Raw genomic sequence first — 27,384 nt, 5'->3', positions numbered from 1 at the left:
ACAGTTTGAAATGTTAATGACCTTTAATCTAATTTTAAAATGCAGTTATCCGAGAGAAAACAGTAATTGACTAGCAATATACTTCCTGGGTACTGTTTCAGATTTTTAGATATTTTTATAGTAATCCAAGTAATCATGTAGTAAAGCTTTAGTGAAACTATATTAAATTATATATAATGTAATTATATAATTATGTTGTAATTAATAAATACCTTTCAAAGTGAGTTTTTGAATGAATTTTGAAAAACTATCAGTCATTTACTCATTAAAAAAAAATTATTAGGGGCTTTCTGTGTACCAGGCACCTGCTTGGTGATACAGAATACTCTTTTTTTTTATACATACAAGATCTGGTGTACAGGCTAGAGATGTGGGGCTTGAGAGGAGTCACCAGACACAGAACAAGCAGACTGACTGAAATACACTGCTGAGGGAAGCAGTGGGCTAATCAGGAGAGGTCTACTGTGCCATGTAGGTTGCTCCCTAGCTGTCTGGGTTTGAACTCGTGCTACAGAGGCTGCAGATTGCTTCATAGTGCGGTGCTTAGCCCTTTGCTCCACCAGGGAGGCCTGATACAAAATACTCTTAATCCTGCCCTACAGGAATTTATATTAAGCCTGAGTAAAATGTGTTAAAGACTGAAAAAAATTGGAGGTGAAATGTCTAAATTTATCTTACCTACACATTCAAATATGTGATAGTACAATTAATGCTATATATCTTATTTCACATCAGTGAATATTTTGAAATACTTTTCTCCATAGTAGTCATATTTTACCCCTCCCTAAAAATTAGTTGGTACCCTGCAGCATCAAGATGTTATACCTAGGAACTTATAACTAATAAATATCCCATATATGGAGAATTGGTCTATAGCCTTTAAAAATGGCTATTATTTTCCCATTTTTTATCTTTAACAAAGGTTTTGGAAAAGCTAGCATTTTGGGTGTTCTTTTTAAAATCAGAAAACGTGCTCTTAATATTCTCGCTGCTTTAAATGTTCCTACTTTTTCCTCCTTAACCTCAGAATAAAGGTCAAACATATGGGATAGGTTCAACCCTTTTCCTTTTATTCATCATTCAGACAATTTACATGGAATTGCTATCAAAATGGGACCTGACACTCATCCTAAGCCTAGATTTGTAAATGTTCTGGGTTCTCCCATGGACATTGTGTAAACTTCTGTAATGCATTTCTCCTGCTATACTAATTTCCTGTTTGAAAATTTAAACCACTTAGGATTAGTTTGTTAGAGCACTAGCATTGGCTTATTTATCATTTTAAACCAGCTGGTTGCCATACTTTCTGACATCTTCTTCTAGGTACTAAAAAACCATGTGTTGCATGAATGAATAAGTATTTGAGGCCTAAAGTGTACTTGAGATGGTAATTTTAAAATATTTGCTTTTGTTTTTCAGAGTTCGTTATTTAGCCAAAGAAAATATAACCCAAGATACTGAGAACCACACAGTCTCTTTTGTGCAGCCTAATGAGGCCATCTTCGAACCTTCAATGTCAGTAGGAACAGAGAATGACACTCTCACTGTTCTCAATCTGGCTGTAGCAGTAAGTAGACACACAATCATTTGTTTTGATGTACTCTAGGACCCACTATAATTTCATGGTTAGAACCATTCTTACATCTTATTTATTTTTTATAAGAATGACAAATGTGTTCCCGTGATGTTATTCGGAATGCAGATACGATCATTTGTAAAGATGACAGTCATAATAATCAACTGAATTAGAAGACACCTGAAGTGTATCTTTAAAAAAACAAGTTCACATGGAATGTTTTCTTGTAGCCAACTCTGAGGCAGAGAAAGGAAATCATTAGATATTGGTCAAATTAAAACTACTGCAGAATATTTCTAGGTCCAACTAAAGAGACAGTTAATAGAAATTTTTATTAAACTTCACGTCTAGGATTTCATGTATTTGCTGAAAATCATATTGGGATTTAATTAAAAAATAAAACAACATCAACAGTGTTTTATTTTTTGTTTGTGTGTTTTGTAGGCTGCACCTCATCTCTATCCAAATGCATTTGTTCAAGTGCTACTTAATTCACTTATCAAAAAGTCAAAGTCTTCCCTGTTTCAAAACAGAACTGTGAGAGAGTTCTTGTGGGGCTATACAGATCCTTTCTTGAGTTTGGTTCCTTACCCTATCCCTACCACAGTTGGTGTGTTTTATCCGGTGAGTGGCAAATTGGTGTGTTTTATCCGGTGAGTGGGAAGGGTCTATTTTAAAGTGAATGAATAACAAATGCAATTAATAAATTTGTAACAGTGTGTTAATCCTATTTCTGATTTGGGAATGCATACCTATTTTTTTAAAAGTCCCTCTTTTACATGGCTGAAACTTTCATGTTTGGAAAGTCTATTGATTCGAATGGAGCAGTTAAATTTTAAATTACGATTTAATCAGGCCTCCAGATTCAGATACACAATTTGTCTAAAATTAGTTTTTAAGCCTGAAAGGCATTAAGTAGTAATTTCAACTTTGATATCCTTCCTCAAAAAAATCAGATTAATACATCATTTTTAAATTAAATGTATTCATATATATCAAATTATCATCAGTTTGTCTATAAGAACATATAGCAGGTCACTAATGTCATGAAATGGAAGCTTGGAGATACAGGAAAATGTGAAGTTGGTGATATAGTTCTGAAATATAAATAGTCAAATTCCAATTTAATGATCTGCTTGTAGTATGATTTCATTTGGCACTATGTGATATTTGTAAAATCCTCCAGTTTATTATTTTACTTTCAGATAATCTTTAGAACCGAAACATTATATGTCAATTAAATATGAATGTAAATACCCTAAGGACTCACAGATTCAGTTATTTTTCAAACTCAAATACTCATAGCTCTTCCCTTGGCTAATTCTCTTAATTTTACAAACCTAATTTTCTATAACCACTTATTAAGCATAACATTTAGAATATTTCTAGAAAACTGTCATTCATAGGTTTTGTTCAATATCTTGTCACCTCAATGTAATAGGAGTAATGATCAAAACTACCTTCCTGGTATACAGAGTACCAGAGTTTGGATCATGTCAACTTCTGAAACTTGTTTTCTTCCCTTGTCTTTGCATCTAGCACTTGTTTCTAAGCATCTTTCATATATTATATTTTTAAAACATTAAGGCCTTATTGGATATATATTTCAAATCATTTAAAATAATTGCAAATGACCAGAATGAGAAATGCAAAGTGAATTGTTTTTATAATTTGCAAAATATTGTTTGTTCTAAAAATGTGTGCATGTGTATCTTTTCAGTACAATGATACAGTGGATGGAGTTTATAAAGTTTTCAATGGAAAAGACGACATAAGCAAAGTTGCCATAATCGACACGTATAAAGGTAAAAAGTAAGTATCCAGGTGAAATGTGTGTGTTACTAGGTCACTCACAGGAAGGAGGGTATATGTTTAACAACCAGTACAGTACAGCTACTGACCTGTGGGACAGGCCTACCTGGATCTCAGCCCTGGATTTTCCTGTTCTTCCAGATATTAACCCTTCTCTTGTGACAACTAGTAACTGAATATTGTTCCCACTTTCAGGTTTGGTTTACCTTTATGCACAGGTTTTTCATATAAAAAAAAAAATCCAAAGGGATACATATCTCTACTCCCATACAACTAGATAATCACAGGTAAAAGGAAGAAAATCAGTGTATCAATTGATCTTTTAGCAGGTAGAAAAATATACTGACTGTTTTTAAATATTTAAGTTAATCTCAAGTTTTTAGCTCCAGTGGCATGACTTTATAAAGGAAGCTTAGTGAATCAACACTTTCATTTCTTAGGCTCTACAAAACTCTCCTGAAATACTCAGCTTTTTAAAACCTTAATCAGTTTATAAGTGGAATTAGTATTTTAGTACAATTCTAAAATTTACATAGAACTCAAATATGAGGTATCTCCATGTATTGTTTTCCTAGCTCCTACCTATTCATCTGGAATATACACAACATATATATATATATATATATATACACACACACACACACACAACTTATATATAAGTTGAAAACTTTATAAACTCCATCCACTATATCATTGTACTGAAAAAATACACATGCACACATTTTTATATATATATAAAATAGGAAGAACTCTGACAAACATCAAAAAAAACCCTCAAAAATGTGTATCAGACCAATATTAAATGGAAAAAGGAATAAAAAGCAAAAGAGAAAATGTTATAATTAAATAACCTTAGTCTCAGAGTCCCTAACTAAATATCGTATACAACAGTTAAATATTCACTGGTGTAAAATTTCCTTCCATAGTCAACATGTTTTCATAGAAAAGTCTAGTGGAGGAAAACAAGCAATTCAAAATGCTCATTTCATGAGACATCACAGCCCTGTTTTTATGCTGAGGAACATTTTCTCCATTTCAACATTATAGAGTGCTTTAGAGGTGAGTTGCTAAGTGCGCCTAACTAGAGGTAGAATTTCACATCAATTCAGGATTATGATAGGGTTAACTTAATCATGATCATTTTTGACATGATAGTTAACAGGTTTTTGTGTTTAGAAATGAAGCACTTAGCATGTCATTGGCTGATAGGTCAGGACTAAGAAAAATCAGTTTCCCATGATCAAAATATTCTGAAGATTCAGAGAAAATATTTTATTGCTATATTATTGGTATATTTTATTATTATATATAAAAACCTACATACCAAAGTATAAATAAATAAACTGTTATACTTTAATGCTAGTTCTCATACAAGGGTTAACAGAGGGGGAAGTATAACTGACTTTTACATTTTCAATCTGTGATCAAACACCTGCTGCTCTTTCTCCCCACCTTCTACTCCCTCATACCATTTATATGTGACCCAATTTATCTTTTCTTCCTATTCAGTGTGAACATTCAACAAGCTACCAAATAATTCACTACTCCTTTTGGAAAAATAATCTTCCCTTAAGTAGAGACCTAATTTCTGATAAATATTTCTCAAGTTTCTTCTTTCAGAATTGAGTATTATATAACTTCTAATTAAAAACATTTGGCAGTTTTTGTTAGAATCTGTCCACTTCATGATATTAGCCACTTAAATGATCTCAGCAAAATAAAGCATCAGACCAAAAATAGGACCTAATTATTAGAACATTTCTGAAATTTAGCTGTTAGCCTTTGTCACATCTAGTCATTATTCTAGGTAAAGTGTTGAATCATGATAGACGAAGTAATGTAAAAAAGGTACTGTTAAAATGAGAATGTTTGTTCATTTTTCTTTCTTTTTATTCCTAAGAACTCTCTCCTATTGGCCAAGTTATTGTGACATGGTTAATGGTACAGGTAAGAGCATTTGTTTTATGATAATAATCACTGGTCAGCTGACTTGCTCTCTCAAAAATGCAGTCACATCTACAGTGTTGTGTTGTGGGAATAAGTTTACCTATTTTGATATCCCCCAAACATCATTCAGAATCTCTGTTCTTATACAGACTATATCTATATCTAAGTGTATATCTAACTACTGAGATGGGATTTCTGAAAATGAACCATCAAGGACTAGCTTTTACTGCATTTCTAGGGGGATGATTTGCTTTGTAAAAGCTTAACTTAATGACTTGTCATCATTAAGAAGACATTAAAAAACCTTAGAGAAGTAGTTCCTGTTCACATTTTTGTATAGACTATAGAGACCATTTAAGTTAAAAGAATAGAAATACAAGATAGATGATTACAAAATGTAAAGCCTACTACTAATGAGGTTGCTGAGATAGAATCAGAGTTACAAGACTGTCATCTATGTTGAGTAAGATGATCAGAGTTAAGAGTAGAAATCATCAACGACAAATTGTGTTTAAAAAAGTGACAGATTGCATTGACATCTCATTAGCTGATATGTTCGGAGGGGTCAAAATTAGATGCTTATTAATCATGAAAAATGTATGTAAAAGTGAACATTTTGGATGGGGGCTACAGAGTACTATGAACTGAGATTTAGAGTGTGGTTAGACTTGGCACAGCAGACCTCTCCTAACTCACCCGCTGCTCTCCTCAGCAGTGTATTTCAGTCAATCTGCCTGTTCTGTTCCCCTCTGTCTCTGGTGAATCCTCTCACGCCTTGCACCTCTGGCCTGTACCCCCATTCTTGAATGCAAAATAAGTAAATCTTTCAAAAAAAAAAAAGAAAAAGTGTGGTTAGGCTTGACTTATTCTCCTTTAAGAAAAGCAAATTAGTTTAAGAATGAAGATTTTTAAAAAGCAGTGGGAATCAAATACCACAAGGTAATTAAACTCAGAGGTGAGTTTTCAACTACTAAGAAGCAGAAGCCTGATGTTTACAAAGTTGGTTAGGCAATACCCTGCAGGTAAATTACATAATTAAGATGAAGAAAGTTTAAATTCAAAGTTACATAAAAGGGAATTAAAAAACAGGGAATGTTTGCTTTTCCAAAGGTATTACTGAGTTTTGTATGTTTAACTTTGTTGTCATGTACTTGTAGGAAAAATATCAAAAACTGTTGAGTTTGCTTTGTAGCACTTTGAACCATGGGACTTGAAGACATTCCATTCTAATTAAAGCATTTCTGCAAATAAACTGTGCAAGTTCCCAATACTCCTAACTCTAGTAATTGTATAAGCGTAACACTTCAGTCCTTAGATACAGAGAGACTATACAGTGCTGCCACAAAATAGGATTTTTTATGGGCTGAAAAAAGTTGAATTCTGTCTAAAGTTAAGCAGTAGGGAAGTTTCACAGGAGGAGCTGAGCATTCACTTACAACATTAGTATAAACACAGGAGCATTAGGTATGAAGTTAAAATTGGGAGAAAAGTAGAAGGAAAACAACTTAAGAACAGAGGTAGATTGAGCAGAACAGCAAACTCTGATGTGATCCCTGTGAGAGATATTCTTAGTTACAGCACTAGGGAAAAGAGACTAATGAAACAAAAGTTTCCAGTGTGTTTTCATTATGATTTAAGTGTTTCCTCTACTTTCTTCAGTAAATATGAACATATTTTCGATTTATGTTTGAATATTTTTAAAGATCTGTTCATATTTGCTCTTTCTCTTTTGCCCATAATAATTACTAGACATAATCGTGACATAATCTTCAATAATATTTCAGAAAATTATTTTTAAAGCTTTCATTGTGTTGTATTCATTTCAGGGGTTAGGGATTGGGAAGCAGTTGTAGCAGTGCCCATTCAGGACCTATCTGGAGAGTTTAAGCTAAATTGTAATACCCAGTTCTCTCAATGTCAGGGTCAAATTCTCTGATCTTTCATTATATTTCACTTATCACAAGATCATAAGTGAAATATAATAGGATCAGAAGGTTGATACATTTCCTGGAGGAAAAAAGAAAACGTGTAGTGCATAATTGAAGAAGGGTGGTACCCTTTTGAACAAAGAAGTTCAGTGTTTACTCATTTGGTGATATTGATTTGAGGAGCAAAAGGATGAATTATCTAGCTGTTTCTTCACATTTCCAGTATATGCCAAGTAGAAATTCAGTAAACTCAACCAACAGCCTTTCAGTGTTACAGATTTTCACACAATTTTCAGGAAATTCTGTCTAATAAGGAAATTTAATAAGTGATTTAAAAATTATTCAGCAGCCATTAGGACAGATTAGTGAATCATTATCAAAAGTAAGAACTTGAATAGGAATTCTAAATGGCAAGAAAAGTGCTACCATTTCAACAACATAAGATTTTGTCATTATTTTTAAAACTTATTGTTAAAGAGTGAGGAAATTTAACTTGCATACCAATGAATGTCTATAGTATACAGATTTGTTGAATATGGTAGCTGTCTCTACCATGTGGCTTTATTCCAATGTCCCTTTTAAACACATGAAATGTGACCAAAATTCACTGTAGTGGAAAATTATGTAGTTTGAGATTTTGTTAATTTTTATACTGATGACATGTTGAAACTAAGATAATTGGGATATTTTTGGATATATTGAGTTGAGTAAAATACATCTAACTTTTTTTAATGTAGTTACTAGATACTTATAAACTGTGTGTGTGTGCGTGTGTGTGTATATATATATCAGTCAAAACGCAAACCCTATTATATTGTTGATGAGAATATGAACTGGTACAACCATTTTGGGAAGGGATCTAATTTACATGAAACTAAAAATGAAAGTATTCTATGACCTGACAGTCCCACTTTGGGGTATCCATCTGAAGAACATGAACCTGTCAAGTTAAAAAAAAAATATTCTGCAATGTTTATTACAGCATTATCTATGAGAGCATTATCTATTGATACATGAAAACAATCTAAATTCTCACTGATAATATTAAATCAAGAAGATGTGGTATATATCCACACAATGAAATAGTATTTAGCTACAAGGAAAAATAAAATGTTGCCATTGAAACAGCAAATGGGAAGGACTTTGAGGGAATTGCATCTAGTAAAGCAAGTCAGAATGACAAACACAAATGTTGCACATTTACATAGCATATGATTCAACAAAGCAAAATACTTATAAAGACTAGTGGACACTGGGGCCTCCCTGGTGGCTCAAGGGGTTATGACCCAACCTCTGCAGCACGAGTTCCATCTCCAGCTGGCCAGCGAGCAACCCACATGGCGCAGCAGACCTCTCCTGCTGCTCCCCTCAGCAGTGTACTTTGGCCAATCTGCCTGTTCTGTTCTCCATTCTGTCTCTGGTGAATCCTCTCACCCCCACCCCCACCCCCGCACCTCTGGCCTGTACCCCAGCTATTGAATGCATAAATAAAAAAATCTTTAAAAAAAAAGACTAGTGGACACATAAACAATGTGAGGTTTCTGAGGAGGGAATGGTCAAAGGGAGTAAGAGATAGTGGTGGGAAAATAAAAGAATAGAGGGTCTTAGGAAAACTTCTTTCCAACAACAAAACATAAAACTAAACCTAAAAGAAAAAAATTACATATTCAGTTTGCACTAAATTTCTGCTAACCATGCTGAGATAGAGATTTATAGATTTTTCTAGGACACACATCGCATCTAATTCCTTGCCACTGACTTGACTTTTAAACAGATGGAGCCTCATTTCCACCTTTTGTTGAGAAGAGCCGGGTGTTGCAATTCTTTTCCTCTGACATTTGCAGGTAAGAAAAGATAACAATGTATTTCTGTGAGCTAAAACTTTTCCCCCAAGTGACAAAATGCAGACCAAAAAGTTCATACTTAATAGTTAATTATCATGGTATTTGAGAAAAAGAAAATATAGTTCAGAAAATTTTTCTTGTTTTAGTGACAATGAATACAATAATGTGTAATTAATGTTTATTAAATCAAAAAAAATCAAGGACTTAGGTTATGTCAGATAGCACAGAAGCATTGGTTGTGTTACTTGTCTAAACAAGAAGGATTTTGGGCCTCCCCGGTGGCGCAGTGGTTGAGCGCTGGGTTGCGAAGCTGCCCGCGGCCTCTGCGGCGCCGGTTCGATCCCCGGCTGCTCCCCGGTCACCGGAGGAGGGTCCCACATGGCGCGCAGAGCTCTCCTGCCGCCCACTGCTCCCCTCAGCAGTGTACTTCGGTCCTTCTGCCTGTTCTGCTCCCTGCTCTGGTGAATTCTCTCACCCTCCCGCGCGCTTCTGACTGTACCCAGTGCATGTATAAACAAACAAACTAAATAAATAAATAAATAAAGCATGCCTCTATTTAAAAAAAAAAATAAACAAGAAGGATTTTTCCCTTCTTTTACTCCACTATCAGTCTATTTAATAAGCCAAGTCTAGAATGGTATGCCCAGTTTTTCTAATGTCTACAGAAGATGATGCATGAGATTGTTAGTGTGTGCCACTACCACTATTATTATTGTTACTGAGGTAACATTGATTTAGATCAGTATGTTTTAGAAGTATTGGATCTCCCCCTCCAGAGTTGCTAGCATACTGCACCCAACACCAGGGCACCCACAGTCCACCCACCACCTTGTTCCATTGTGCTCACTCCCCATTTTGTTCTTGTCCCTTCCCCTTTATCCCTCTGGTAACCTCAATTCTACAGTCAGCAACTAGAGTCCTTGGTTTGACTTCTACTGACATTTTGGTTTCTCTATATTCCACATGTAAATAACATCTGGTATTTGTCTTTCTCCTGTTAACTTATTTCTCTTAGCACAATCCATGCCATCTTTACAAATTGATGGGGCCCAGTAGATACCATACGGGCATTGAAATCACACCAAACACTTGAATCCTAGCCCTGTTCCTAAATTCTGTGTTTGTGGACAAGCACTTAACATCTCTGAATCTTCTAGTGATCTGTAAAACTGAAGAGGCAAGTTTCTTATAGGGTTATCTGGGATTAGAAGAAACAACAGCCCCACACATTGCCTAGATTCTGCTGGATGCTAGTAAATGGTGGAAGCATATGAGAGCTTCATCAGCACTTATATGCACACCTCCCTGGAGGAGATGGCCTTTCTCTACAGGGTAAATTTTGAAAACCAAAATTTCACTTAAACTTGGCACAGATGAAAGATTTGAGGCTCATATACAAATTTATGGAAGAAATTAACAAGAAATGTCCATAAGGAGGACATTTGAGTATATGTATAGATTTTGTGTTCTTTATAGCTCGCAGGCAAAAATTGCTCCCAAAAGTATTTGAGAACAAATGTAAGAATAGCTTACTTGGGTTCTGAGTTCTAGTATGACTTAATTCTTAGGAAAAAAGTTGTCATGAAATGTTAAGCAAAAATAAAAAACTAAGGGGGAAAAAATCCCTAGCATAGAGTTCAGGTAACTTAAATAGCTTTTACTCATCTGTGTTTTAGGTCAATCTATGCTGTGTTTGGAGGTGAGATTGATCTGAAAGGAATCCCTGTGTTTAGATTCGTTCTTCCACCCAAGGCCTTTGCATCTCCAGTTCAAAATCCAGACAACCATTGCTTCTGCACAGAAAAAGTTATCTCAAAAAATTGTACATTGTATGGTGTACTAGACATCAGCAAATGCAAAGAAGGTGAGTAAATATTCTCAATATCACATCCCCTGACAATTTGCATTATTCTTTAAAATATAGCCTTTACCCAGGATTCCTTTCCTCAAAAATTTAAAATTAAAACGAAAAAATACAGTCCTTACTTTCTGTCCTTGTTCATGAGGTTCCAGATGTGTATTAGTTTTGTAAAACTTGGTTATTAGATAAAAGCACACTGATATTTTCCTGTGCTACTATGGAAAATGTTGATTTGGGGGTTTCTGCCCATTCTCTAGGTTTTTGGGTTTTTTTTTTTTCCAATTTTCCATGTGTCAGTTCCTTTTATGTTTTGGACATTAGACAAAAGGCTTGCAAATATTTTACCCCATTCCACATATAGCCTTTATATTTTGTTGATGGTTTCCAATGCTATGTGGAATCCATGAATTCCTCTTAGACTAAGGTAAAATAAAAATCATGCTCAATACTTTGAGCATCCCAATCTATCCATCTGCAATTTTCTAGCTTTTTCTCCTGACAAAACTGGAAATATGTATTTCAGTAGAAGAATTAAGTTAAATATGTAATTTTGGTCTTGTTTTGCTCATTCCTTTTATTCTGGATTAGATGTGGGTAAAGGAAGTAAAAGCTCTCAAAGATATTCTTAGTCCATTAACAGATTACTGTCTGAAACAAATATATATGGTTAAAGCTTTGTGTTCATAAGCTAAACTTTACATATTGAAAATTAACACCTAAGAAATGAACTGTAAATGCCAATCAAGTGGTTATTAGGATGATACAGAATTTTATTTTACAATAGTGATCTGTGGTTCTATCGATCTCCAACTCCTTTTCACATGAATGTTAAATCCAACCATGCATTTTTTTCATTTTATAACTTTTTTTCTTTAATAATGCTATGTATAGTTCAGCAGTATAGGATCTCACCTCTCTCCTGAATGTTACCACACCACACCTACCAATCAAGGCATCCAGATTTCTCTACCATAGACATTGGGTTCTCTTCCCCTTTTTATTTTTAAGGAATTCTGCTCTGAGTGATATGAAATGAGGAAATGATTGTCCCAATTGTCTCTTAAAACTTGTTTTCAGGAAAACCTGTGTACATTTCACTTCCTCATTTTCTACATGCGTCTCCTGAAATTTTAATCCCTCTTGAAGGCTTACATCCAAATGAAGAAGAACATAGGACATTCTTAGATGTGGAACCTGTAAGTAAATATATTATTGACCTGATTTGTTTAGTTCTTTTTTAAACAAAATTGAAAGAAAGTAAATTTTCTACTGGTTATCCACATTTATTGAATCACAAACTTGATAAATTCCTTTTTTTTTTTTCCATTTCAGTGAAAATTGCATTGATTTCTTCCTATTGCTGCTTATTGGTAATTCCATTTAAGTTTGTTGGCATAGGAACTTTTAGAAACTTTTTTTATTGTCTATAGCTCAGAACTACTGATGATGGAAATGCCTATAATTAACTGAAAACTTTTTGTTATAAATTACTATTAAGGCTGTTTTACTTAACTACAAGTACTGTTGTATATTACGAGGGACTCAATATTTCATATGTATGTGCAAATTTGGGGCAAGATCTATTAGTTTCAATAATCTATAGAATTCCTACAGCAAAGCAATTATTTAAATATTCTCCCTTTCAAAATGAAATGCTAGCATTTTACTAGTAATGTTTCTGTTTAAATAATGATAGACAAACTGGTGATACATGGATTCTGAATAAGTATACTTGACCATGTGTATACAGTCCAAGAACTTAACTATGTGAACTCATCTGTTTCATTGTCGTTGATTACCCATAATCATTTCAGATAAATGTTTTAAATCAAACTAAAACCTTGACATTAGTTTAGGCAAAGAAATCGTGTGGTGTGTATGCATGTATGTATACTGTATTTTATTCTTCTTAATTATATATAACAGTGAAAGTTATAATAGAAGGGTCTTTTTAAAAAGCTAAAAAGGAACTTTGCTGGTGGCGCAGGGGTTAGAGTTTCAACGCTATAAGTGCTATATCAAGCTATTGCCAGCTACTACAGCATGAGTTCTATCTATCCCCATCCAGGCAGCTGGCCCACATGGCATGGCAGACCTCTCCTGTCATCTGCTGCTCCCTCAGCTTTCAGTAGATTTACCTGTTCTGCTCCCCACTCTGTCTCTGGTGAATCCTCTCACCCCCCTGCACTCTGGCCTAGACCCCTGTTCTTGTATGCATAGATAAATAAATCTTCAAAAAAAATGAAAAACTAAAAATCATTTTTTTTTTTTTTAGATAACTGGGTTCACTTTACAATTTGCAAAACGGCTGCAAGTCAACATATTGGTCAGACCAGCAAAAAAAATTGAGTGAGTCTCTTGAAAGGGTTATTGTTATTAGAATACAGCAATCTAATTAGAAATTTGTATTAGAAAGATTTCTAAGAGTGAAAAGATGTCTGAGAAACAGCTCATTAAAATTGCAAATTTCATTATGGGGAACAAAAATCAAGAAATTTAACCAAGTTTCAAGTGCAATTAATTTCTGAACATTTACACTAGTAATTACTAAAATTTCTAAGATATATGTGTTTAATATTAGTATATATTTTCATTTTCAAATGTACATTGCAGGACAATGAAGAATCTAAAGCATGACTATATTGTGCCTATTCTTTGGCTTAATGAGGTTAGTATTTTTATCTATTAGTCTTTAAACATAGTCAACTTCCATCTATATTACAAGGTAGTGGGTGTGGTCACATACATCTGAGGAGGTGTGACCCTGTGCCTCTGAATCACATACAGTGTTGTAAACCAATGTTAACCTCAATAAATAACTTTTTACTATTTCAAAATTGACTAAGTATACATAGCATTTGAAGTTGCAGATGTTTCCAGTGCCCAGAGAGATACAAGCCACACAGCAGTATCAAGTCTGTGCTAGTTTTCAGTGTTTTTCTTTCAGCAAGATTATTTTCAAAATATATCTATAAAATACAGTTTTGTTTTGTTTTTTGTAGTACTTGTCTGAGGAAGGACTCATGCATACATGTAACTGTAAATAACTCAAGATTCACTGATATTACAGTGCTAACACAGACAGACTGGGCCAGGTTAGAGGAGGCACTGGCAGGCTAGCCTATTGCTTGCTAAATGTCTTTAGAGGGATTGAAGCTTTTGACACTTGATATCCCCACTCTGTCACTGGGAAACATCCTTTAGAAAATCATGAACTATTTAAGACCATTCTGAAAATCAAATGACTCCTAGTGTATTGAGGGGTGCTATGTAATGTGTTTAAAGGGATGGGATTATATTTTACTCCAATTACTCCACTTTGACTTATTCCGTTCCTTGACATGCAAAGGGATTCCACTAGCTTGTCTTGTGTGCGCAGCTAACACCCATATAGGCGTTTAGACCAAAGAGATACTAAAGGGATACTTAAGAATATTTTTGCTTCACTAATCCACACAATTCACTCAAATAATGTTAATTAACAACTTGATTACAGACTGCTACCATTGGTGATGAGAAGGCAGAAATGTTCAGAAAGAAAGTGACTGGAAATATACACCTTCTTGGCCTGGTAGAAATGATCTTACTCAGTGTTGGTGTGGTGATGTTTGTTGCTTTTATGATTGCATATTGTGCCTGCAGATCGAAGAAAGTAAAATAAGTAAGTATATATCATAAATGTGTTGTGTTAGTGATTACTTCTTTTCATTTTATCAAAGAGGGGTTATAATTAGGCTGCAAATATTTCTGGACATGTCTACCAAAATATTTTTAATATATCTTCCAAAATTCAAAATGCTTAATTATGAATTAAGACATAAAGGAAGACTGAATGAGTAAATAAGGTCTATAAGTCAGATCACTATGCAGAATTCTGACTTTACATTTCTTGATTATTTAAAAGAAAATGAGGGAAAATCAATTAGAGAACTGAAATAAAGTATTAACATTAGCAAAGTGAAGATAGCATATTAAAAAACAGGATTATTGCATTTTCAAAATCAAGTTATGAACCATGGTTGTTTTCTGTGGAAGCCCCAATGAATGATTACAATTCATGAGCTATATTTTGAATGTAACAATATAAGAAAATAGAGTTCAGCACAGTGCAACCAAATCATCACAAAGGTGAGTTAGGCCTCTGTGTTTTAGATATCAATTCCACTGGCATTGATATACAGAAGTGTATATACCTCTATAAGGCAGGCATAGTACAAATGCTCCTTCAGGGCAGATTGAGTTAGGACTCCTTACCTGTCTCTTTGAGCTGTTGGGAGTAGCCTTCCACATATCCTTTTGAATAGGAAGATAACTGACTTACCCTTGGAGTCCGTAAGAGAACTTTTCTCTGCAGCTTGAGAAATTCAGCTAAATAGGAAAATAAACTTGGATATAAAGAATGTGTGTATTACTGTTTTGTTTGTCCACTGCTTCCTGACAAGTTGCAATGTTTCTTCTGCTTTTCAGGCAGCAAATGAGTCTACAGTTATGTACAGCTACATCAGGACTTTGCCAATGTTGACCTACAAAAATGAAGATTTAATGTGGTTTCTTTTTACCAAACCCATCTTTTAGCTGAAGAAATGGTGGCACTCTTTTTCTAAGCAACAAGAGTAAGGTCATTAAAATCCATACTTTGAACAAAAAAACCCAGCACGATTTAAGACGTATCATTTACCCAAATGAAATGAGTTCAGTTTCTGAGGAACTGGCTCACACACGAACCAATTATTTTTATTTGGTACTGATTCACTAATTGGTTCCCTGGTGGCAAATTCAGCAGAGGCGTGGATGTTCTAGAAAAATCCTGGACACTAAACTCTGGTCTTCCTTATCGAGAGGAACACACTCCCACTATCATATCCTTGGTAGCTCCCTGTTTAGTTAGGAGTGTCAGTTCATTACATTTCATAAACACTATTTTGAAAGACATTTGAGAATTGAAAAATGATAGTTATGAGCCATTTATTATATCGTAAGTTTCTTTCTCCATGGAATCTTTGTACAACAAGAGCAAGCAATATAGCCATTTTCTTTACAACACCATGGGCTTATATTTTGTGTCACTGGGTATACAGGTGGACCTTATCATTTTCCTCATGAGCTCTTCTGGAACTCAGATTTTATTTTTCTGCTCAGTTATAATCTAATGCTTGTCAACTTCATAATGCTGTGCTAGTACTGAGATGTAAATGATAATAAAAGGATTATTGTATGGAAAACTACAGAGAATATTATGTGCATAAGTAATTATGAGCTGTAACAATCCTTGCTTTCATGGTCACCTCAGAAAGACTAGTTACAAGCATTAAAAGATGTTCTGTCTTCAATTCCTGTGCTTTGTCTAGTTCTTATTATGTCACAAAAACCTGTAAGGTGTTCTGTTACAATCCATTTTTCCTTCTAAAATAGTCTTTCTGAATTCAGTCTTAACTACTTTCTTGAACTAATTTTTCAAATAAGTTGGAGGAAAAGGGAAAAAATAGAGATTTGCTTCATTACATTAAGACCTAAGTACTCGACTATAAAAGATCTTCCCTTTGCATTAGGAGACCCATGTAATCCTGCTTTCTTTAGCAGGATTCATTTGTTTCGGAGAACAGAACTTTTCCTAAACACCTCCTTCTAGAAAGGGAAGATGGTCCACATTCTTGTGATTTAAACACATATTTGTAGGACAAAGTGTTATTAAGAGTAAATAGGGTAAATATTGAAAATCCCAAATGAGACCTTGCCAGTTTGGATTTTTTTGAAGTTTGAAAATTCTCAAAATACACTGATTTAATATCTTTCTAGTCAATTGAGGAGCAAACTATCCCTCTACAATATTGACATGTAAATGAGATTCTAGACATTCTTTCCTGAAAATTAAGAGAACTGTCTACTCTTTGCATTAGGGTATTTTTGACATGTATTCAAGAATTATAATAGAAATTTCTTTAATTTTTTAGCTAATTAGTGCTGAACTCAAAGTTGTTTTGAAGAATTAGATGAGAAAATACATGTTGAACTCCCATAAGATTTATGTATCTAGCTAATGGCTTAGATTTTCAATCTCCGTACAGAAATGCATCTCATAGTATCTAGGTCAGGGAAAAGTTGTCTTTAGTATTGTTTAAATAATGCATGTACATTCTAATCTTCAGCATTTTCTTACTCTAAATTCTATAAAATATGTACAAGATGAAAAAATACTACACAAAGAAGAGTGGATTATAATTTTAAATACCCACTAGGAAAACTATATTCTTTAAAGAACGGTAGATTTTTTAAATATGGAAATTGCATTTGGATAGTGTATGTGCACACACCTTCGTGCACACATAGGATAAGAGTGTGAGAGACATCTCTGGGAATGTATTATATGTGTAACTTGCTACTTAGCCCCAGAAAAATTGTATGGTATTCCTAGAGGGTGAATGTTTAAATATATTTATTGGTACATGGCTGATTTTGTATGCTTTGTTCCATAGAGAAGCTGCAGTCTTTGATGGAAGCACATTTTTCATTCCAAAATGTTTAACCACCAAAAAACTATAGTACTTGTCTCTAACTTCAGGTTGAGAACTATAGCATCTGAAAGAGGTTAATATAAGTTAGAGCATCTACAGAAATTTGAACATGGAGTAATGTTTATTGTTGCTGATAAGTGAATGCAGAAAAAAACAATTTATGTAGTTTCTAGTTTTCAGGAAAAAAAATGGCAAAGGACAATCATTTCAGGAAAATATGCAGCTATGGACAGATTGGTTATCCCTGATAATTTACTCTATCAAAGTGCTGATGATTTGTAAAGTGCTGGATATTTGTATCAATCTTTTAACCCCATTGTATTATAAGCACCTTTTTACTGGAGTTTTAGGAGTGTTTCAAATGACAGTTCTGATTCTCTGAAGTCCAATGTGAAATTGTAGTTGTGCTCTCTTTACCCTTTTCTGGCCTGTCATTCTAAATGGATTTTTAACTTAAATGATCAATATTTTTTTATTTTGCATATGCCTAGAGATTTTCTATGATTGTTTTTTCTGTATTTGCATTGAGCTGACCTAATGAATTGAAAATGAGTGTTTTATAATTCTATCAAATACATGGAGGAACACTGCTTTCCCCTTCCTTTGTGATTCAAAGTTAACTGCATTTTTAAATATTTGTGAAAATAAATGCTTCCATTATTAGACAAATCACTTTGTATTTAATTTTTGAATGCATGTGACTTCGTTGTTGTTTGATGTTGCTACTGAAATTTTACATTAGCTATTATTGTCTATTCGTGGGTTACTTATTCCTATTATTTTCCCAGTTCTCAGATGCTGGTCAACTTTTCTCATATTTCACAAATGTTCCATTCTACACATACATGAAGGAGAACTGACACAGCTAAGACAAACAAGTATCTTAAAATCTTGTTTCTTTAGTTGTTTAAAACCTGAACCAGTAACTTCAGTGTCACCTGGGAACTTACTAAACATGCAGAGTCCAGGTTCCTGTCCCAAAGCTACTGAACCAGAATCTTTAGATTACCAAGATCCCTAAGTACTTCATAAACACAAATTTGAAAAGTCCTGATCAGTCATTCAAATTGGACTGTGTAACTAACTGTTCCATCTGACCTATTGCTGGTTGGTTTGATTTACTAACAGAAGACCTTAAGAAATAAAAGATATTACAAGTATACGAAGATGAGACCCACCAGACTTTAAAATACTACTATAAATAGCCCATGAAGTTTTTTGTATTTGTCCTGTCGAGCTTACAAATTTTTTTTCTGACAGTAATAAAGCTACATCAGCATAAAGAGAGAAGTGGTACTAACTTTATACCCGCTGGATTTTCTAGAGTGTGTGATTTTATCTGCTTGGCAATGTTCATGACAAATATTGATATCTAATGCATGTAAAGTAGCAGATAGGTCAAGGGAAGGGAACATATTTAAAATTGAAGATACTTAAAATTGGAAATATTCCCTAAAATTTACCTGAAATGGAAATAATCCACCAGAAAAAAGAGCTTGCTCAGAATCCAGAATTATATATTACATAAATTATATCACAAGGAATATAATATTAGCTGTAATAGTTACAGACCTTTACTCTGGGAACAATACCAGGTTAGATTGCTTGCTTGCTGGATATCTGAATTTGAATAGGGGGCAGGAACAAGGGAATTGATTATAAACCTGAAATTTTATTTGTAGTGGACAATGAGTGTCTTCATAATTGATGAGTGAGTAAGGTGAGTGTGCAATTGAGAGCTGTGCTGCTTGGAACTGTCTAGGTTCTAAATGCCAATTCGACACCTGTGCCCTGGTCTTACCCTATCTTCCGTCTACAAGATTGAGAACTGTGGACTTTATGAAAATACGGGCCTACAATGACAGAGAAAGATAGGGAATAAATGGTGAGTTTTTTTGATAAACTCCAACTCCTAACTATTAGAGAATTTAGTTATTTGCAGCTTCTGAGGAACCATTTTATAAATAGAAATAAATTATGCAAAAGTCTTAGATATCTTCAGCTTTTGTCAGACCATGTAGCAGGCTTCTGAAAATGTTCTATTTTCTAGAACTTGTTTGAAATATCAATGTATGTTATGGTACATATTTCCCCATAGAAATCTGACCAAACATTTTAAAATAATGGTCCTATATACTCAGACCCCACTCTAGTTTTACTCTGGCTTTAATGCCCTTACCACCTCACCATCAAGAAGGCAGGCCAATGCAACACAGAGAGACAGGACATATGAAAATTATAAACCTCGGGATTCAGGGAGTGTGGGGCTTCCATTTTGCACAAAGTTTGTAAACTGCTCCCATCTATTTCCCCTAACTTCTCGAGTTTTTAGTGATAATTGAAGTATGTTATTTGATCTAAAGTTCTCTGAAATTCTCTGGGATAGCATCTGGTAGTATGCTTGGAAGATACTATTGCATCAAGGCCATTTCCTATATACCAATATAGCCTTATATTGAGATGAAAAACAAATTTCTATTTAAAGTAATTCAAAAAGCAAACCATTGGATAATTTTAATGTTTATTCAATTGCTTTCTTCTTGGAAGGCTTCTCAAGACTTTTATGCGCTATAAATCTCCAAGAGGAAAAATTACTGTTCAGTGTTTTCCCATGTTTTACGACCATGATTCCTTTTCCTTAGGAATAATTACTAATGAATGCAAAGCACACTTTTTTTTTTTTTTTAAGAAACAATGTTGGATGCTGCCATTTTGCTGAGAAACAATCTTATGATTTGGAATACTAATCACTAAGATCACCACCCATTTAATCTATGCATGAATATAGTGTCTAGGACTAAAAGAGGTACACATTAAAGACTCAATATTTGAAATAGTTATCTGTCCTATTCTTTGATTTTCATTGACCTGCTTTCCTTAATCATCTGATCACTATAATGGCCATAATTTTAACTTTCTAGACCATATTGCACATTCCTGAACTATTATCATTTTCAGTGAATACTGAATGTTCCTTTAATTCCCTGCCCTAACTTTTCCTGAAAATCTGTCTTACATGTCAGATATCTTACTAATGATTTAATCTCCATTATATTCGATACTTTATTATTCTCTGGCAAACTATTCACCTTCCCACAGTATTTATACTACTTTATCATGATAATTGAGAGATATCAATCTTAATAGCATGAAATTTTGCTCTTAAAAATACATTATTCGCTGTGGAAAAAGATAGTGGTGGCCCTAAGCATTTTTTCCTCTCCCTGTATCTCAGTCCCTACAATCAGGTGCAGTCATTAATAAAATCTATTAGGTTCTTCAAATAACAACTGATCAAACATAACTGAATTTTGTGAACAATACATTTTGAAAAACTAGTGGCCTCAGCAAAATTTCATCAGCAAATACTTAGTAAGCATCTATTATGTGCCGAACATTCCAAATCATAAGATTGTTTCTCATTAAAATTTTATATTATAGCAAATTATAAGTTTTTCAAGGACCTGTATAAAGAATCAGCATGATAGAATAAAGTAGATGGAGCCTGAGGTTCTGCATTCCTCAAAAGCTCCCAGCTGATCCTAGTGCAGCTTCTCTGTGGAAAGTCACACAGACTTGAATTTTAATTCATTTCCTAATCTGCCTGCCTTTGTGAGATCAGCTATTTCTGTTCCTGCTTAATCATTGGCAAATAGGATCACACCTGTCTAAAGGTCTCACAGTGCTGTCTTGAAGATGAGATTGTCTATAATAACTCAATTTTAAAATACTCTCTCCAAATAAGTAATTATGTAGATGCAATGATTCTCTCAACAGTAAAGCAAGGATCTGAGTAAGAGTAGGGAGAAGTTAGGTATGAGAAAAGTACCATTAATAAGCTAAAGATTTTTACCATTAAGATGTAATAAAGAGGGCCTCCCCGGTGGCGCAGCGGTTGAGCGCTGGGTTGCGAAGCTGCGCGCGGCCTCTGCGGCGCCGGTTCGATCCCCGGCTGCTCCCCGGCCACCAGAGGAGGGTCCCACATGGCGCGCAGACCTCTCCTGCCGCCCGCTGCTCCTCTCAGCAGTGTACCTTGGTCCTTCTGCCTGCTCTGCTCCCCGCTCTGGCTCTGGTGAATTCTCTCGCCCTCCCGCGCTTCTGACTGTACCCAGTGCATGTATAAACAAAACAAACAAACAAACCAGCAAACAAATAAATAAAGCATGCCTCTATAAAAAAAAAAAAAAAAAAAAAAAGATGTAATAAAGAGCCGTGGAAATTTATAGCCAAAAGAATTTTACTTCAGTTAGTGGAGGAATACATGGAGATTCAGAAGAAAAATATAAGATAATTGTTTAGGAAGTCAAATATGGCCGTCCAGAACTAGGTTGTTCAATAATCAAGATGACATAATACTGCTTTTTGAGATAAGAAATAATCTGCACATAAAAAAGCTTTTGAAGTATGAGGTGATAATGAAGACATTGATTAAAATTTCAGAAACAAATGGATTAGATAACCTTACTCCAGGGAAGAATTTGTTTCTGCATGTGGTTTGTCATAATTCCACTAGATGGCAGACAAAACCTTTTAATCCTAAATATAGGCTTAATTATGGAAAATTAAATGGAAAGCAATTACTTCATTACTGAAAGACGGGGCCTAAGTTTTGACATGATTTTCAATTTATTAATACATGCCCTATCACTAATATAACATGCATAGATATATTTCATATGAAATTCTTCCTACAGTTAGTTTAACAGTATACCAATGGTTAAACAAGCAAAGGTATTTACCATGAGAAAGGATAAAAAGATTTGGATCCTAGTTTTAATATAATTCCTCTATGTTCAAAATTAAGTTATCTAACCTCTCTGAATCTCATAATACTTTATTATCATCTATAATTTATGGGTAAGACTATCTAAATTGGAGGTCTGTAAGGTTAAATAGAAAATTGCTTTGTAAACTATAAAACACTACACAAGTGCTTTTTGATTACTGTTATCATTTCAAAGTCTTCCCCCTCCCCATTTGACTGACTGAGGGTGCTGGAGACCTCACATTTCGCAGGCCATCCTTAATTAATCCTTTCTGGTAGTTCCCCTCAGGGCCCTGAAGCTGCAGGAATCTTCACTTCTCACTGATACTTGCTAACATCCATATTTGGCTTCTCTGGGCAAGTGCAGATTTCTCTACTTCAAATAAAACATTTAACTGATTTTATACTGGGTATCACAAAGTCTCTTACTCCCTCTGAATTAAAGCTCACTTGGCTCTCATGAGAGAAAAACAGGAAACGTTGAAGTCACATTTAAAATCCCCGTGACAGAAGGCAGATAGTGTCACATTTGTCCTCTTACACTTCCCTCCACCCTTCTAGGATCCTGTCTGTAGATTTTTTCCTACTTTCTTGGAACTGCCACAGCACCAGTGGTTCAGACTCAGCAACAACCTAATAGACCCTTTATATTCCCAGCAAGGGCATAGATTCATACCTGCAAAGTGTTTCCCAACAATAAAACTTATTTTAAGATGCAAATTAATCACTACAGTTAGAGTTTACATGGAAAAGGATTCAAATCTCCAGTTACAGCAGGCACCACATGAACACATTCATGAAATCCATATGTGAAAAGGAAATACAAGGGGACTGTCAGATTGGTAGCTGGTTGAAACAAAAGTTTGTAGCATATTCCTCAACAAAGGTTGTGACCTAGTCTATTTGCTGGAAAGTATGACACAAGGTAATGCACAGAAGGCTGCATTTTGAAGGAATCCTCATTTTGAAGGAGGTGAATATATACCCCTATGAATTCTCTCCAGTAATACCCCACTCCCAATTTCTAGTAGTGTCCTATATATTTAAGCTTCCTCTTTCCTTTGCATCAAATCCCACTTCCAGATTTGCATTTACACCGAAAAACACCTGATTAAGTTCATAATAAATTAATTACTCCTTCTAAAACTTTTAACATTTCAAAGGATCAAAACAGAATGAAGCAGGAAGAGTCACTGATTTTTTTTAACTGGCTTCTGAAGACCCTAAGATCTCCCCTCTACCAGTGATATCTCCTATCTTTCATTTATCTATAGAAATTAATTTTGTCTTTTGTTACTAAATGCTAGCAAGAGTTGCAACAAACTGGGAGATTGTTTTTTAAAATGAATTGAAGTGGACTGAAAGATTATGGAATATTGACTATCTTTCCTAGTGTCTCAGTATAAGGTATATATCTTTTAGGACAGGTTGCATCAGTAGTATCAAAATTTAGGATCTCTATTTAGATTAGAAAAAGCTGGGTAAGTAGAAGGAAAACACATTTACAGACTTGAAACTGCTTTCAAATTTCTAGATCATTTTCCTTCTTCCAGAGGCACTCTTAGCATTCTACTTTTATCATTAACATTAGTGCTTCCCTGGAAAAGAACAAGGTTATCTTAAATTAGATGATCACCTAGTAGGTGACTAAAAATGGAGCTGTAGGCAGCTTGTTTATTTTGAATCTTCCTTTCACTCTACATAGGTACTCGCTGCCACCTAAAGTCGACATCTCAAATATAAATCTCAAATATAAATGCAGGGCATCCAGAGCCCACGCAAACTAGGGTACAAATAAAAGCCCATGTAACCTCCAAGTGGACACAGAATCTCATACAAATTATGATATTCCACACAGGCAAAGTGATTTAAAATGAAAGCCCCCAAACTAAAAGTGGCAAGATCATCAAAACCTGGGTACTAATATTTTTAGGCAGTTATTCAATTGAGCAACTTCAGAATGAGTGGTAGAATAATTTACATAGACTTAGCAAGTTAAAGAAGGGAAGGTAATTTATAGGAACAGGTGTTAGTAACTATTAAAATGCAAATATCAAGATCAAGTAAGGAAAAGACTTCTCAATATTGAGAGTATCCATAGCAAAGTGTAAAGACATGTAAAGTGGGTTTCTGAAAAGTTGCCAACCTTGGTTATGCTGATCACATCCCTATTATTTGTTGGTTGGAGACTGAGGGACAGTTTTTATTCTACCAAGTCTTGCTTAGGCAGCCAGCCATATCGTCACTCTCTAACTCACAAATTAGCCCCATGTCAAAAGTTTCTCAATTGCTTTTTAGTTACCCAAAATGGTTATTTTTTATGTACATCCATTTAAACTCTTTATTTCCATATCAGTATAGGAACTATGATTATTTTATCTAAGGCTAAGTCTTCCACCTGAGCATATAACTATGCTAAAATATTTCCTGTCTTTAGATAAATTGAAACAAGTGTCAAAAATTCATTTGCTGGGCCTTCCCGGTGGCGCAGCGGGTTGAGCGCTGTGCTGTGAAGCTGCCCGCAGCTTCTGCAGCCTGGGTTCGATTCCCGGCCAGCCAGGGAGAAACCCACATGGCGGGACAGATCTCTCCTGCCTCGCCCGCTGCTCCCCTCAGCAGTGTCTTCAGTCTGTCTGCCTGTTCTGCTCCCTGCTCTGTCACTGGTGAATTCTCTCACCCTCCCACACCTCTGGTCTATCCCCCAGTTCTTGTATAAATAAATCAATCTTTAAAAAAAAATGTTAAAAAAATTTTAAAAAATCGATTTGCTGTTGCAATTGCAGTATTATAGTAAGTGGGCAACACAACCATAGCCCTTCCTAAAGGGAAAGAATGCTTTCATTGTTGCCACTCTCCTATCTATTTCCCCACTCTATTCCCAACTCAGTAGTCCCTGTCCACATGTTCATCAGTGTCACTCCTCTGAGTAAAACCTTGGTTCAGAATAGAAGCCGAAGTTCATAAAAGACCTCTCAAGATTCCAGGTGACTGGGACAACCACTAACTCTGACCTTAGTCCCTATTCCACTCTCCCTGCACCACTCAGTTCTAGACTCACTGACCAGCTTGACCAGCCTGTGAGGCACACTCCACAACACATCTATGTTGCTCTTTCTTCATGGGGCTATGAGTACTTCATGGGGCAATAGCTTTTTCCCTAACACATTGACTTTTTTTTTTTTTTTTTTTGCTTAAAAATAAAATCACCCAGCCTAATCACCCTATTTAAAATGTAATCCAGAGGAATCTCCTCAGTTGCTTAGGGTTAAGTCTCAGTGCTACCATCACAAAGGTTCACCACACAGCCTGAGTTCAATCTGCAGCCAGGGAGCTACCCACATGGTGCAGCAGACCTCTCCTGTTTTGTCCACAGCTCCCCTCAGCAGTGCCTTTTAGTAAATCCACCTGTTCTGCTCCCCGCTCTGTCTCTGTTGAATCCTCTCACCCCCTACACCTCTAGCCTGTACCCCAGTTCTATGCAAAAATAAATAAAATCTTAAAAATAAATAAAGTGTAATCCAGAGATTCAAGGAAGATAGCTGTGGTGGAGGAGATTCCCTGCTTTGCTCCTAGGAGTAGGGTTGAAGAAGTCCAGAGGGGCAGTGGGCCAGAGAGAGATCTCAGGATTTGGGGAGAAGCTAGAGCAACTCTATACACCAGAGACCAGCACTGACCATGATGGAAGAGACACTGAGGAAATTCATCTCTATGCAGCAAAATGCAGTGCGGGGAGGTGCCTAGAGACTGAGGCAAGAGGGGACACTCAGGGCACATCTGTGCTCCTGCGCTTGGCTGCTGGCTCTAGGGAGGGGAGAACTGACTGGTGCGGAGGCACATCCTCAGCTGAGGGAAGATGCTTGCAAAACAAGGCAGCAGTGTGCCAAGTGAGGGCAGCCCCTCCCCCATGCCCAGGAACTGATCCTGAGAGCTGGCACTGGGAGCCCTGCTCACGCACTGAGGAGATGGGGCTGGGACCCCAGAGAGGAGGGCTATCAGCAGCACTGCAGGCGTGCACTGCCCTGGCACACCATTTCACCAGTGACTGGAAGCCCCCCAACAAGCCCCTCACCTACTCCTGACAAAGCAGTTACACATCAGTTCTCCCCAACATACAACTTCACTCAGCATACTCCAAGCCCACTGCAGGAAATGCTAATGAGCCAGCTGCTGTAAAAATGAAGTTTTGCATCCTTAAAATAGTAATAAGGGCAGACTAAAAATACAATACAAGGCACCTTGTGTCCTTAAGGAATCTTTTACTACACAGAGAAAACAAATTCTAGATCCAACGACAAAGACACAGAAGATCTTTACTTCCTATAAGATACAAAAATTCAAAGTTAAAAATTCAAAGATATAAAATTCAAAGTTGCCATAATAAATTCAAAGAAATGGGAAAAACATAGGAAAACAGATTAAAGACATACAAGAAAAGACAAAAACAAATGAATGCATTGAAAAGTAAAAATTAATGCAAACCAAAGATAGAAATTAAAGCTTTCAATAAGAAATTGACAGATGAGACTTATAAAAAGATCAACAAAGGGGTGAAAAATTCTGGGGCCTGCTACGAAAGTAGAATATATCAAATGTAAGGTTGAATCAGTGATTTTGAAATGGTAATGGAAAAACACAGGTAGGAGAAATACAAAAAAAAAAGACACTTCAAGAAAATTGGACTCTGAGAAAGGGCAATGTAGGAATAATGGATATTTCAGAAGGGGAAGAGAGAGGACGGGATTATAGAACTTAATCAAAGAAATACCAGGAAAACTTCCTAATCCTGGAGAAGGAACCAAATAAGCAAATCCTGAAGATTGAAAAAAAATACCTGGTTACCTAAAGGTAATGAGACCTACAACAAGATATACAGTGAAATTTCCAAGAGTTCAAGACAAAGAATACTGAAGCGTCCTCGGGGAAAGAAGCAGGAAACTTGACCAGGCATATATCTGACTTCTCTTAGAAAACACTATAGACAAGGAATGATATCTTCAATATATTTAAAGATAAAAATACCCAGCTAAGAATCCTCTGTTGGGTAGTATTCTCCTTTAGATATGAGAAATAAAGGTCTTTTCAAACAAACAGAAGCTAACGGAGTTTGTAAGCACAAGACCTCCCTTACAAGAAATGTTG

The 27,384-nt window shown here is 35.4% G+C and overlaps 1 protein-coding gene across 5 annotated transcripts in view; it reads left to right on the top strand.

Annotated features, from left to right (window-relative positions):
* The window catches only part of CD36 (CD36 molecule), a 232,862-nt gene extending 214,720 nt beyond the window's left edge, over window positions 1–18,142 (top strand). For all 5 annotated transcript variants that reach the window (XM_054692497.1, XM_054692498.1, XM_037510891.2 and 2 more), the window contains 11 exons: window positions 1,420–1,567; window positions 2,021–2,200; window positions 3,297–3,388; window positions 5,289–5,335; window positions 9,038–9,107; window positions 10,784–10,971; window positions 12,046–12,164; window positions 13,244–13,317; window positions 13,582–13,636; window positions 14,465–14,629; window positions 15,436–18,142. In XM_054692497.1, coding sequence (XP_054548472.1) covers window positions 1,420–1,567; window positions 2,021–2,200; window positions 3,297–3,388; window positions 5,289–5,335; window positions 9,038–9,107; window positions 10,784–10,971; window positions 12,046–12,164; window positions 13,244–13,317; window positions 13,582–13,636; window positions 14,465–14,629 — 1,138 coding nt within the window. In that variant the 3' untranslated portion in view covers window positions 15,436–18,142. The remainder of the gene's footprint in view (window positions 1–1,419; window positions 1,568–2,020; window positions 2,201–3,296; window positions 3,389–5,288; window positions 5,336–9,037; window positions 9,108–10,783; window positions 10,972–12,045; window positions 12,165–13,243; window positions 13,318–13,581; window positions 13,637–14,464; window positions 14,630–15,435) is intronic.
* Window positions 18,143–27,384: the final 9,242 nt, after the last annotated feature.

The sequence above is a fragment of the Talpa occidentalis genome, unplaced genomic scaffold (assembly GCF_014898055.3).
Source record: "Talpa occidentalis isolate TD23 unplaced genomic scaffold, MPIMG_talOcc4v2.1, whole genome shotgun sequence".
Classification (NCBI taxonomy): domain Eukaryota; kingdom Metazoa; phylum Chordata; class Mammalia; order Eulipotyphla; family Talpidae; genus Talpa; species Talpa occidentalis.
Note: the sequence above shows the minus strand (reverse complement) of the source record. Positions and strands in the feature narration are given on the sequence as shown.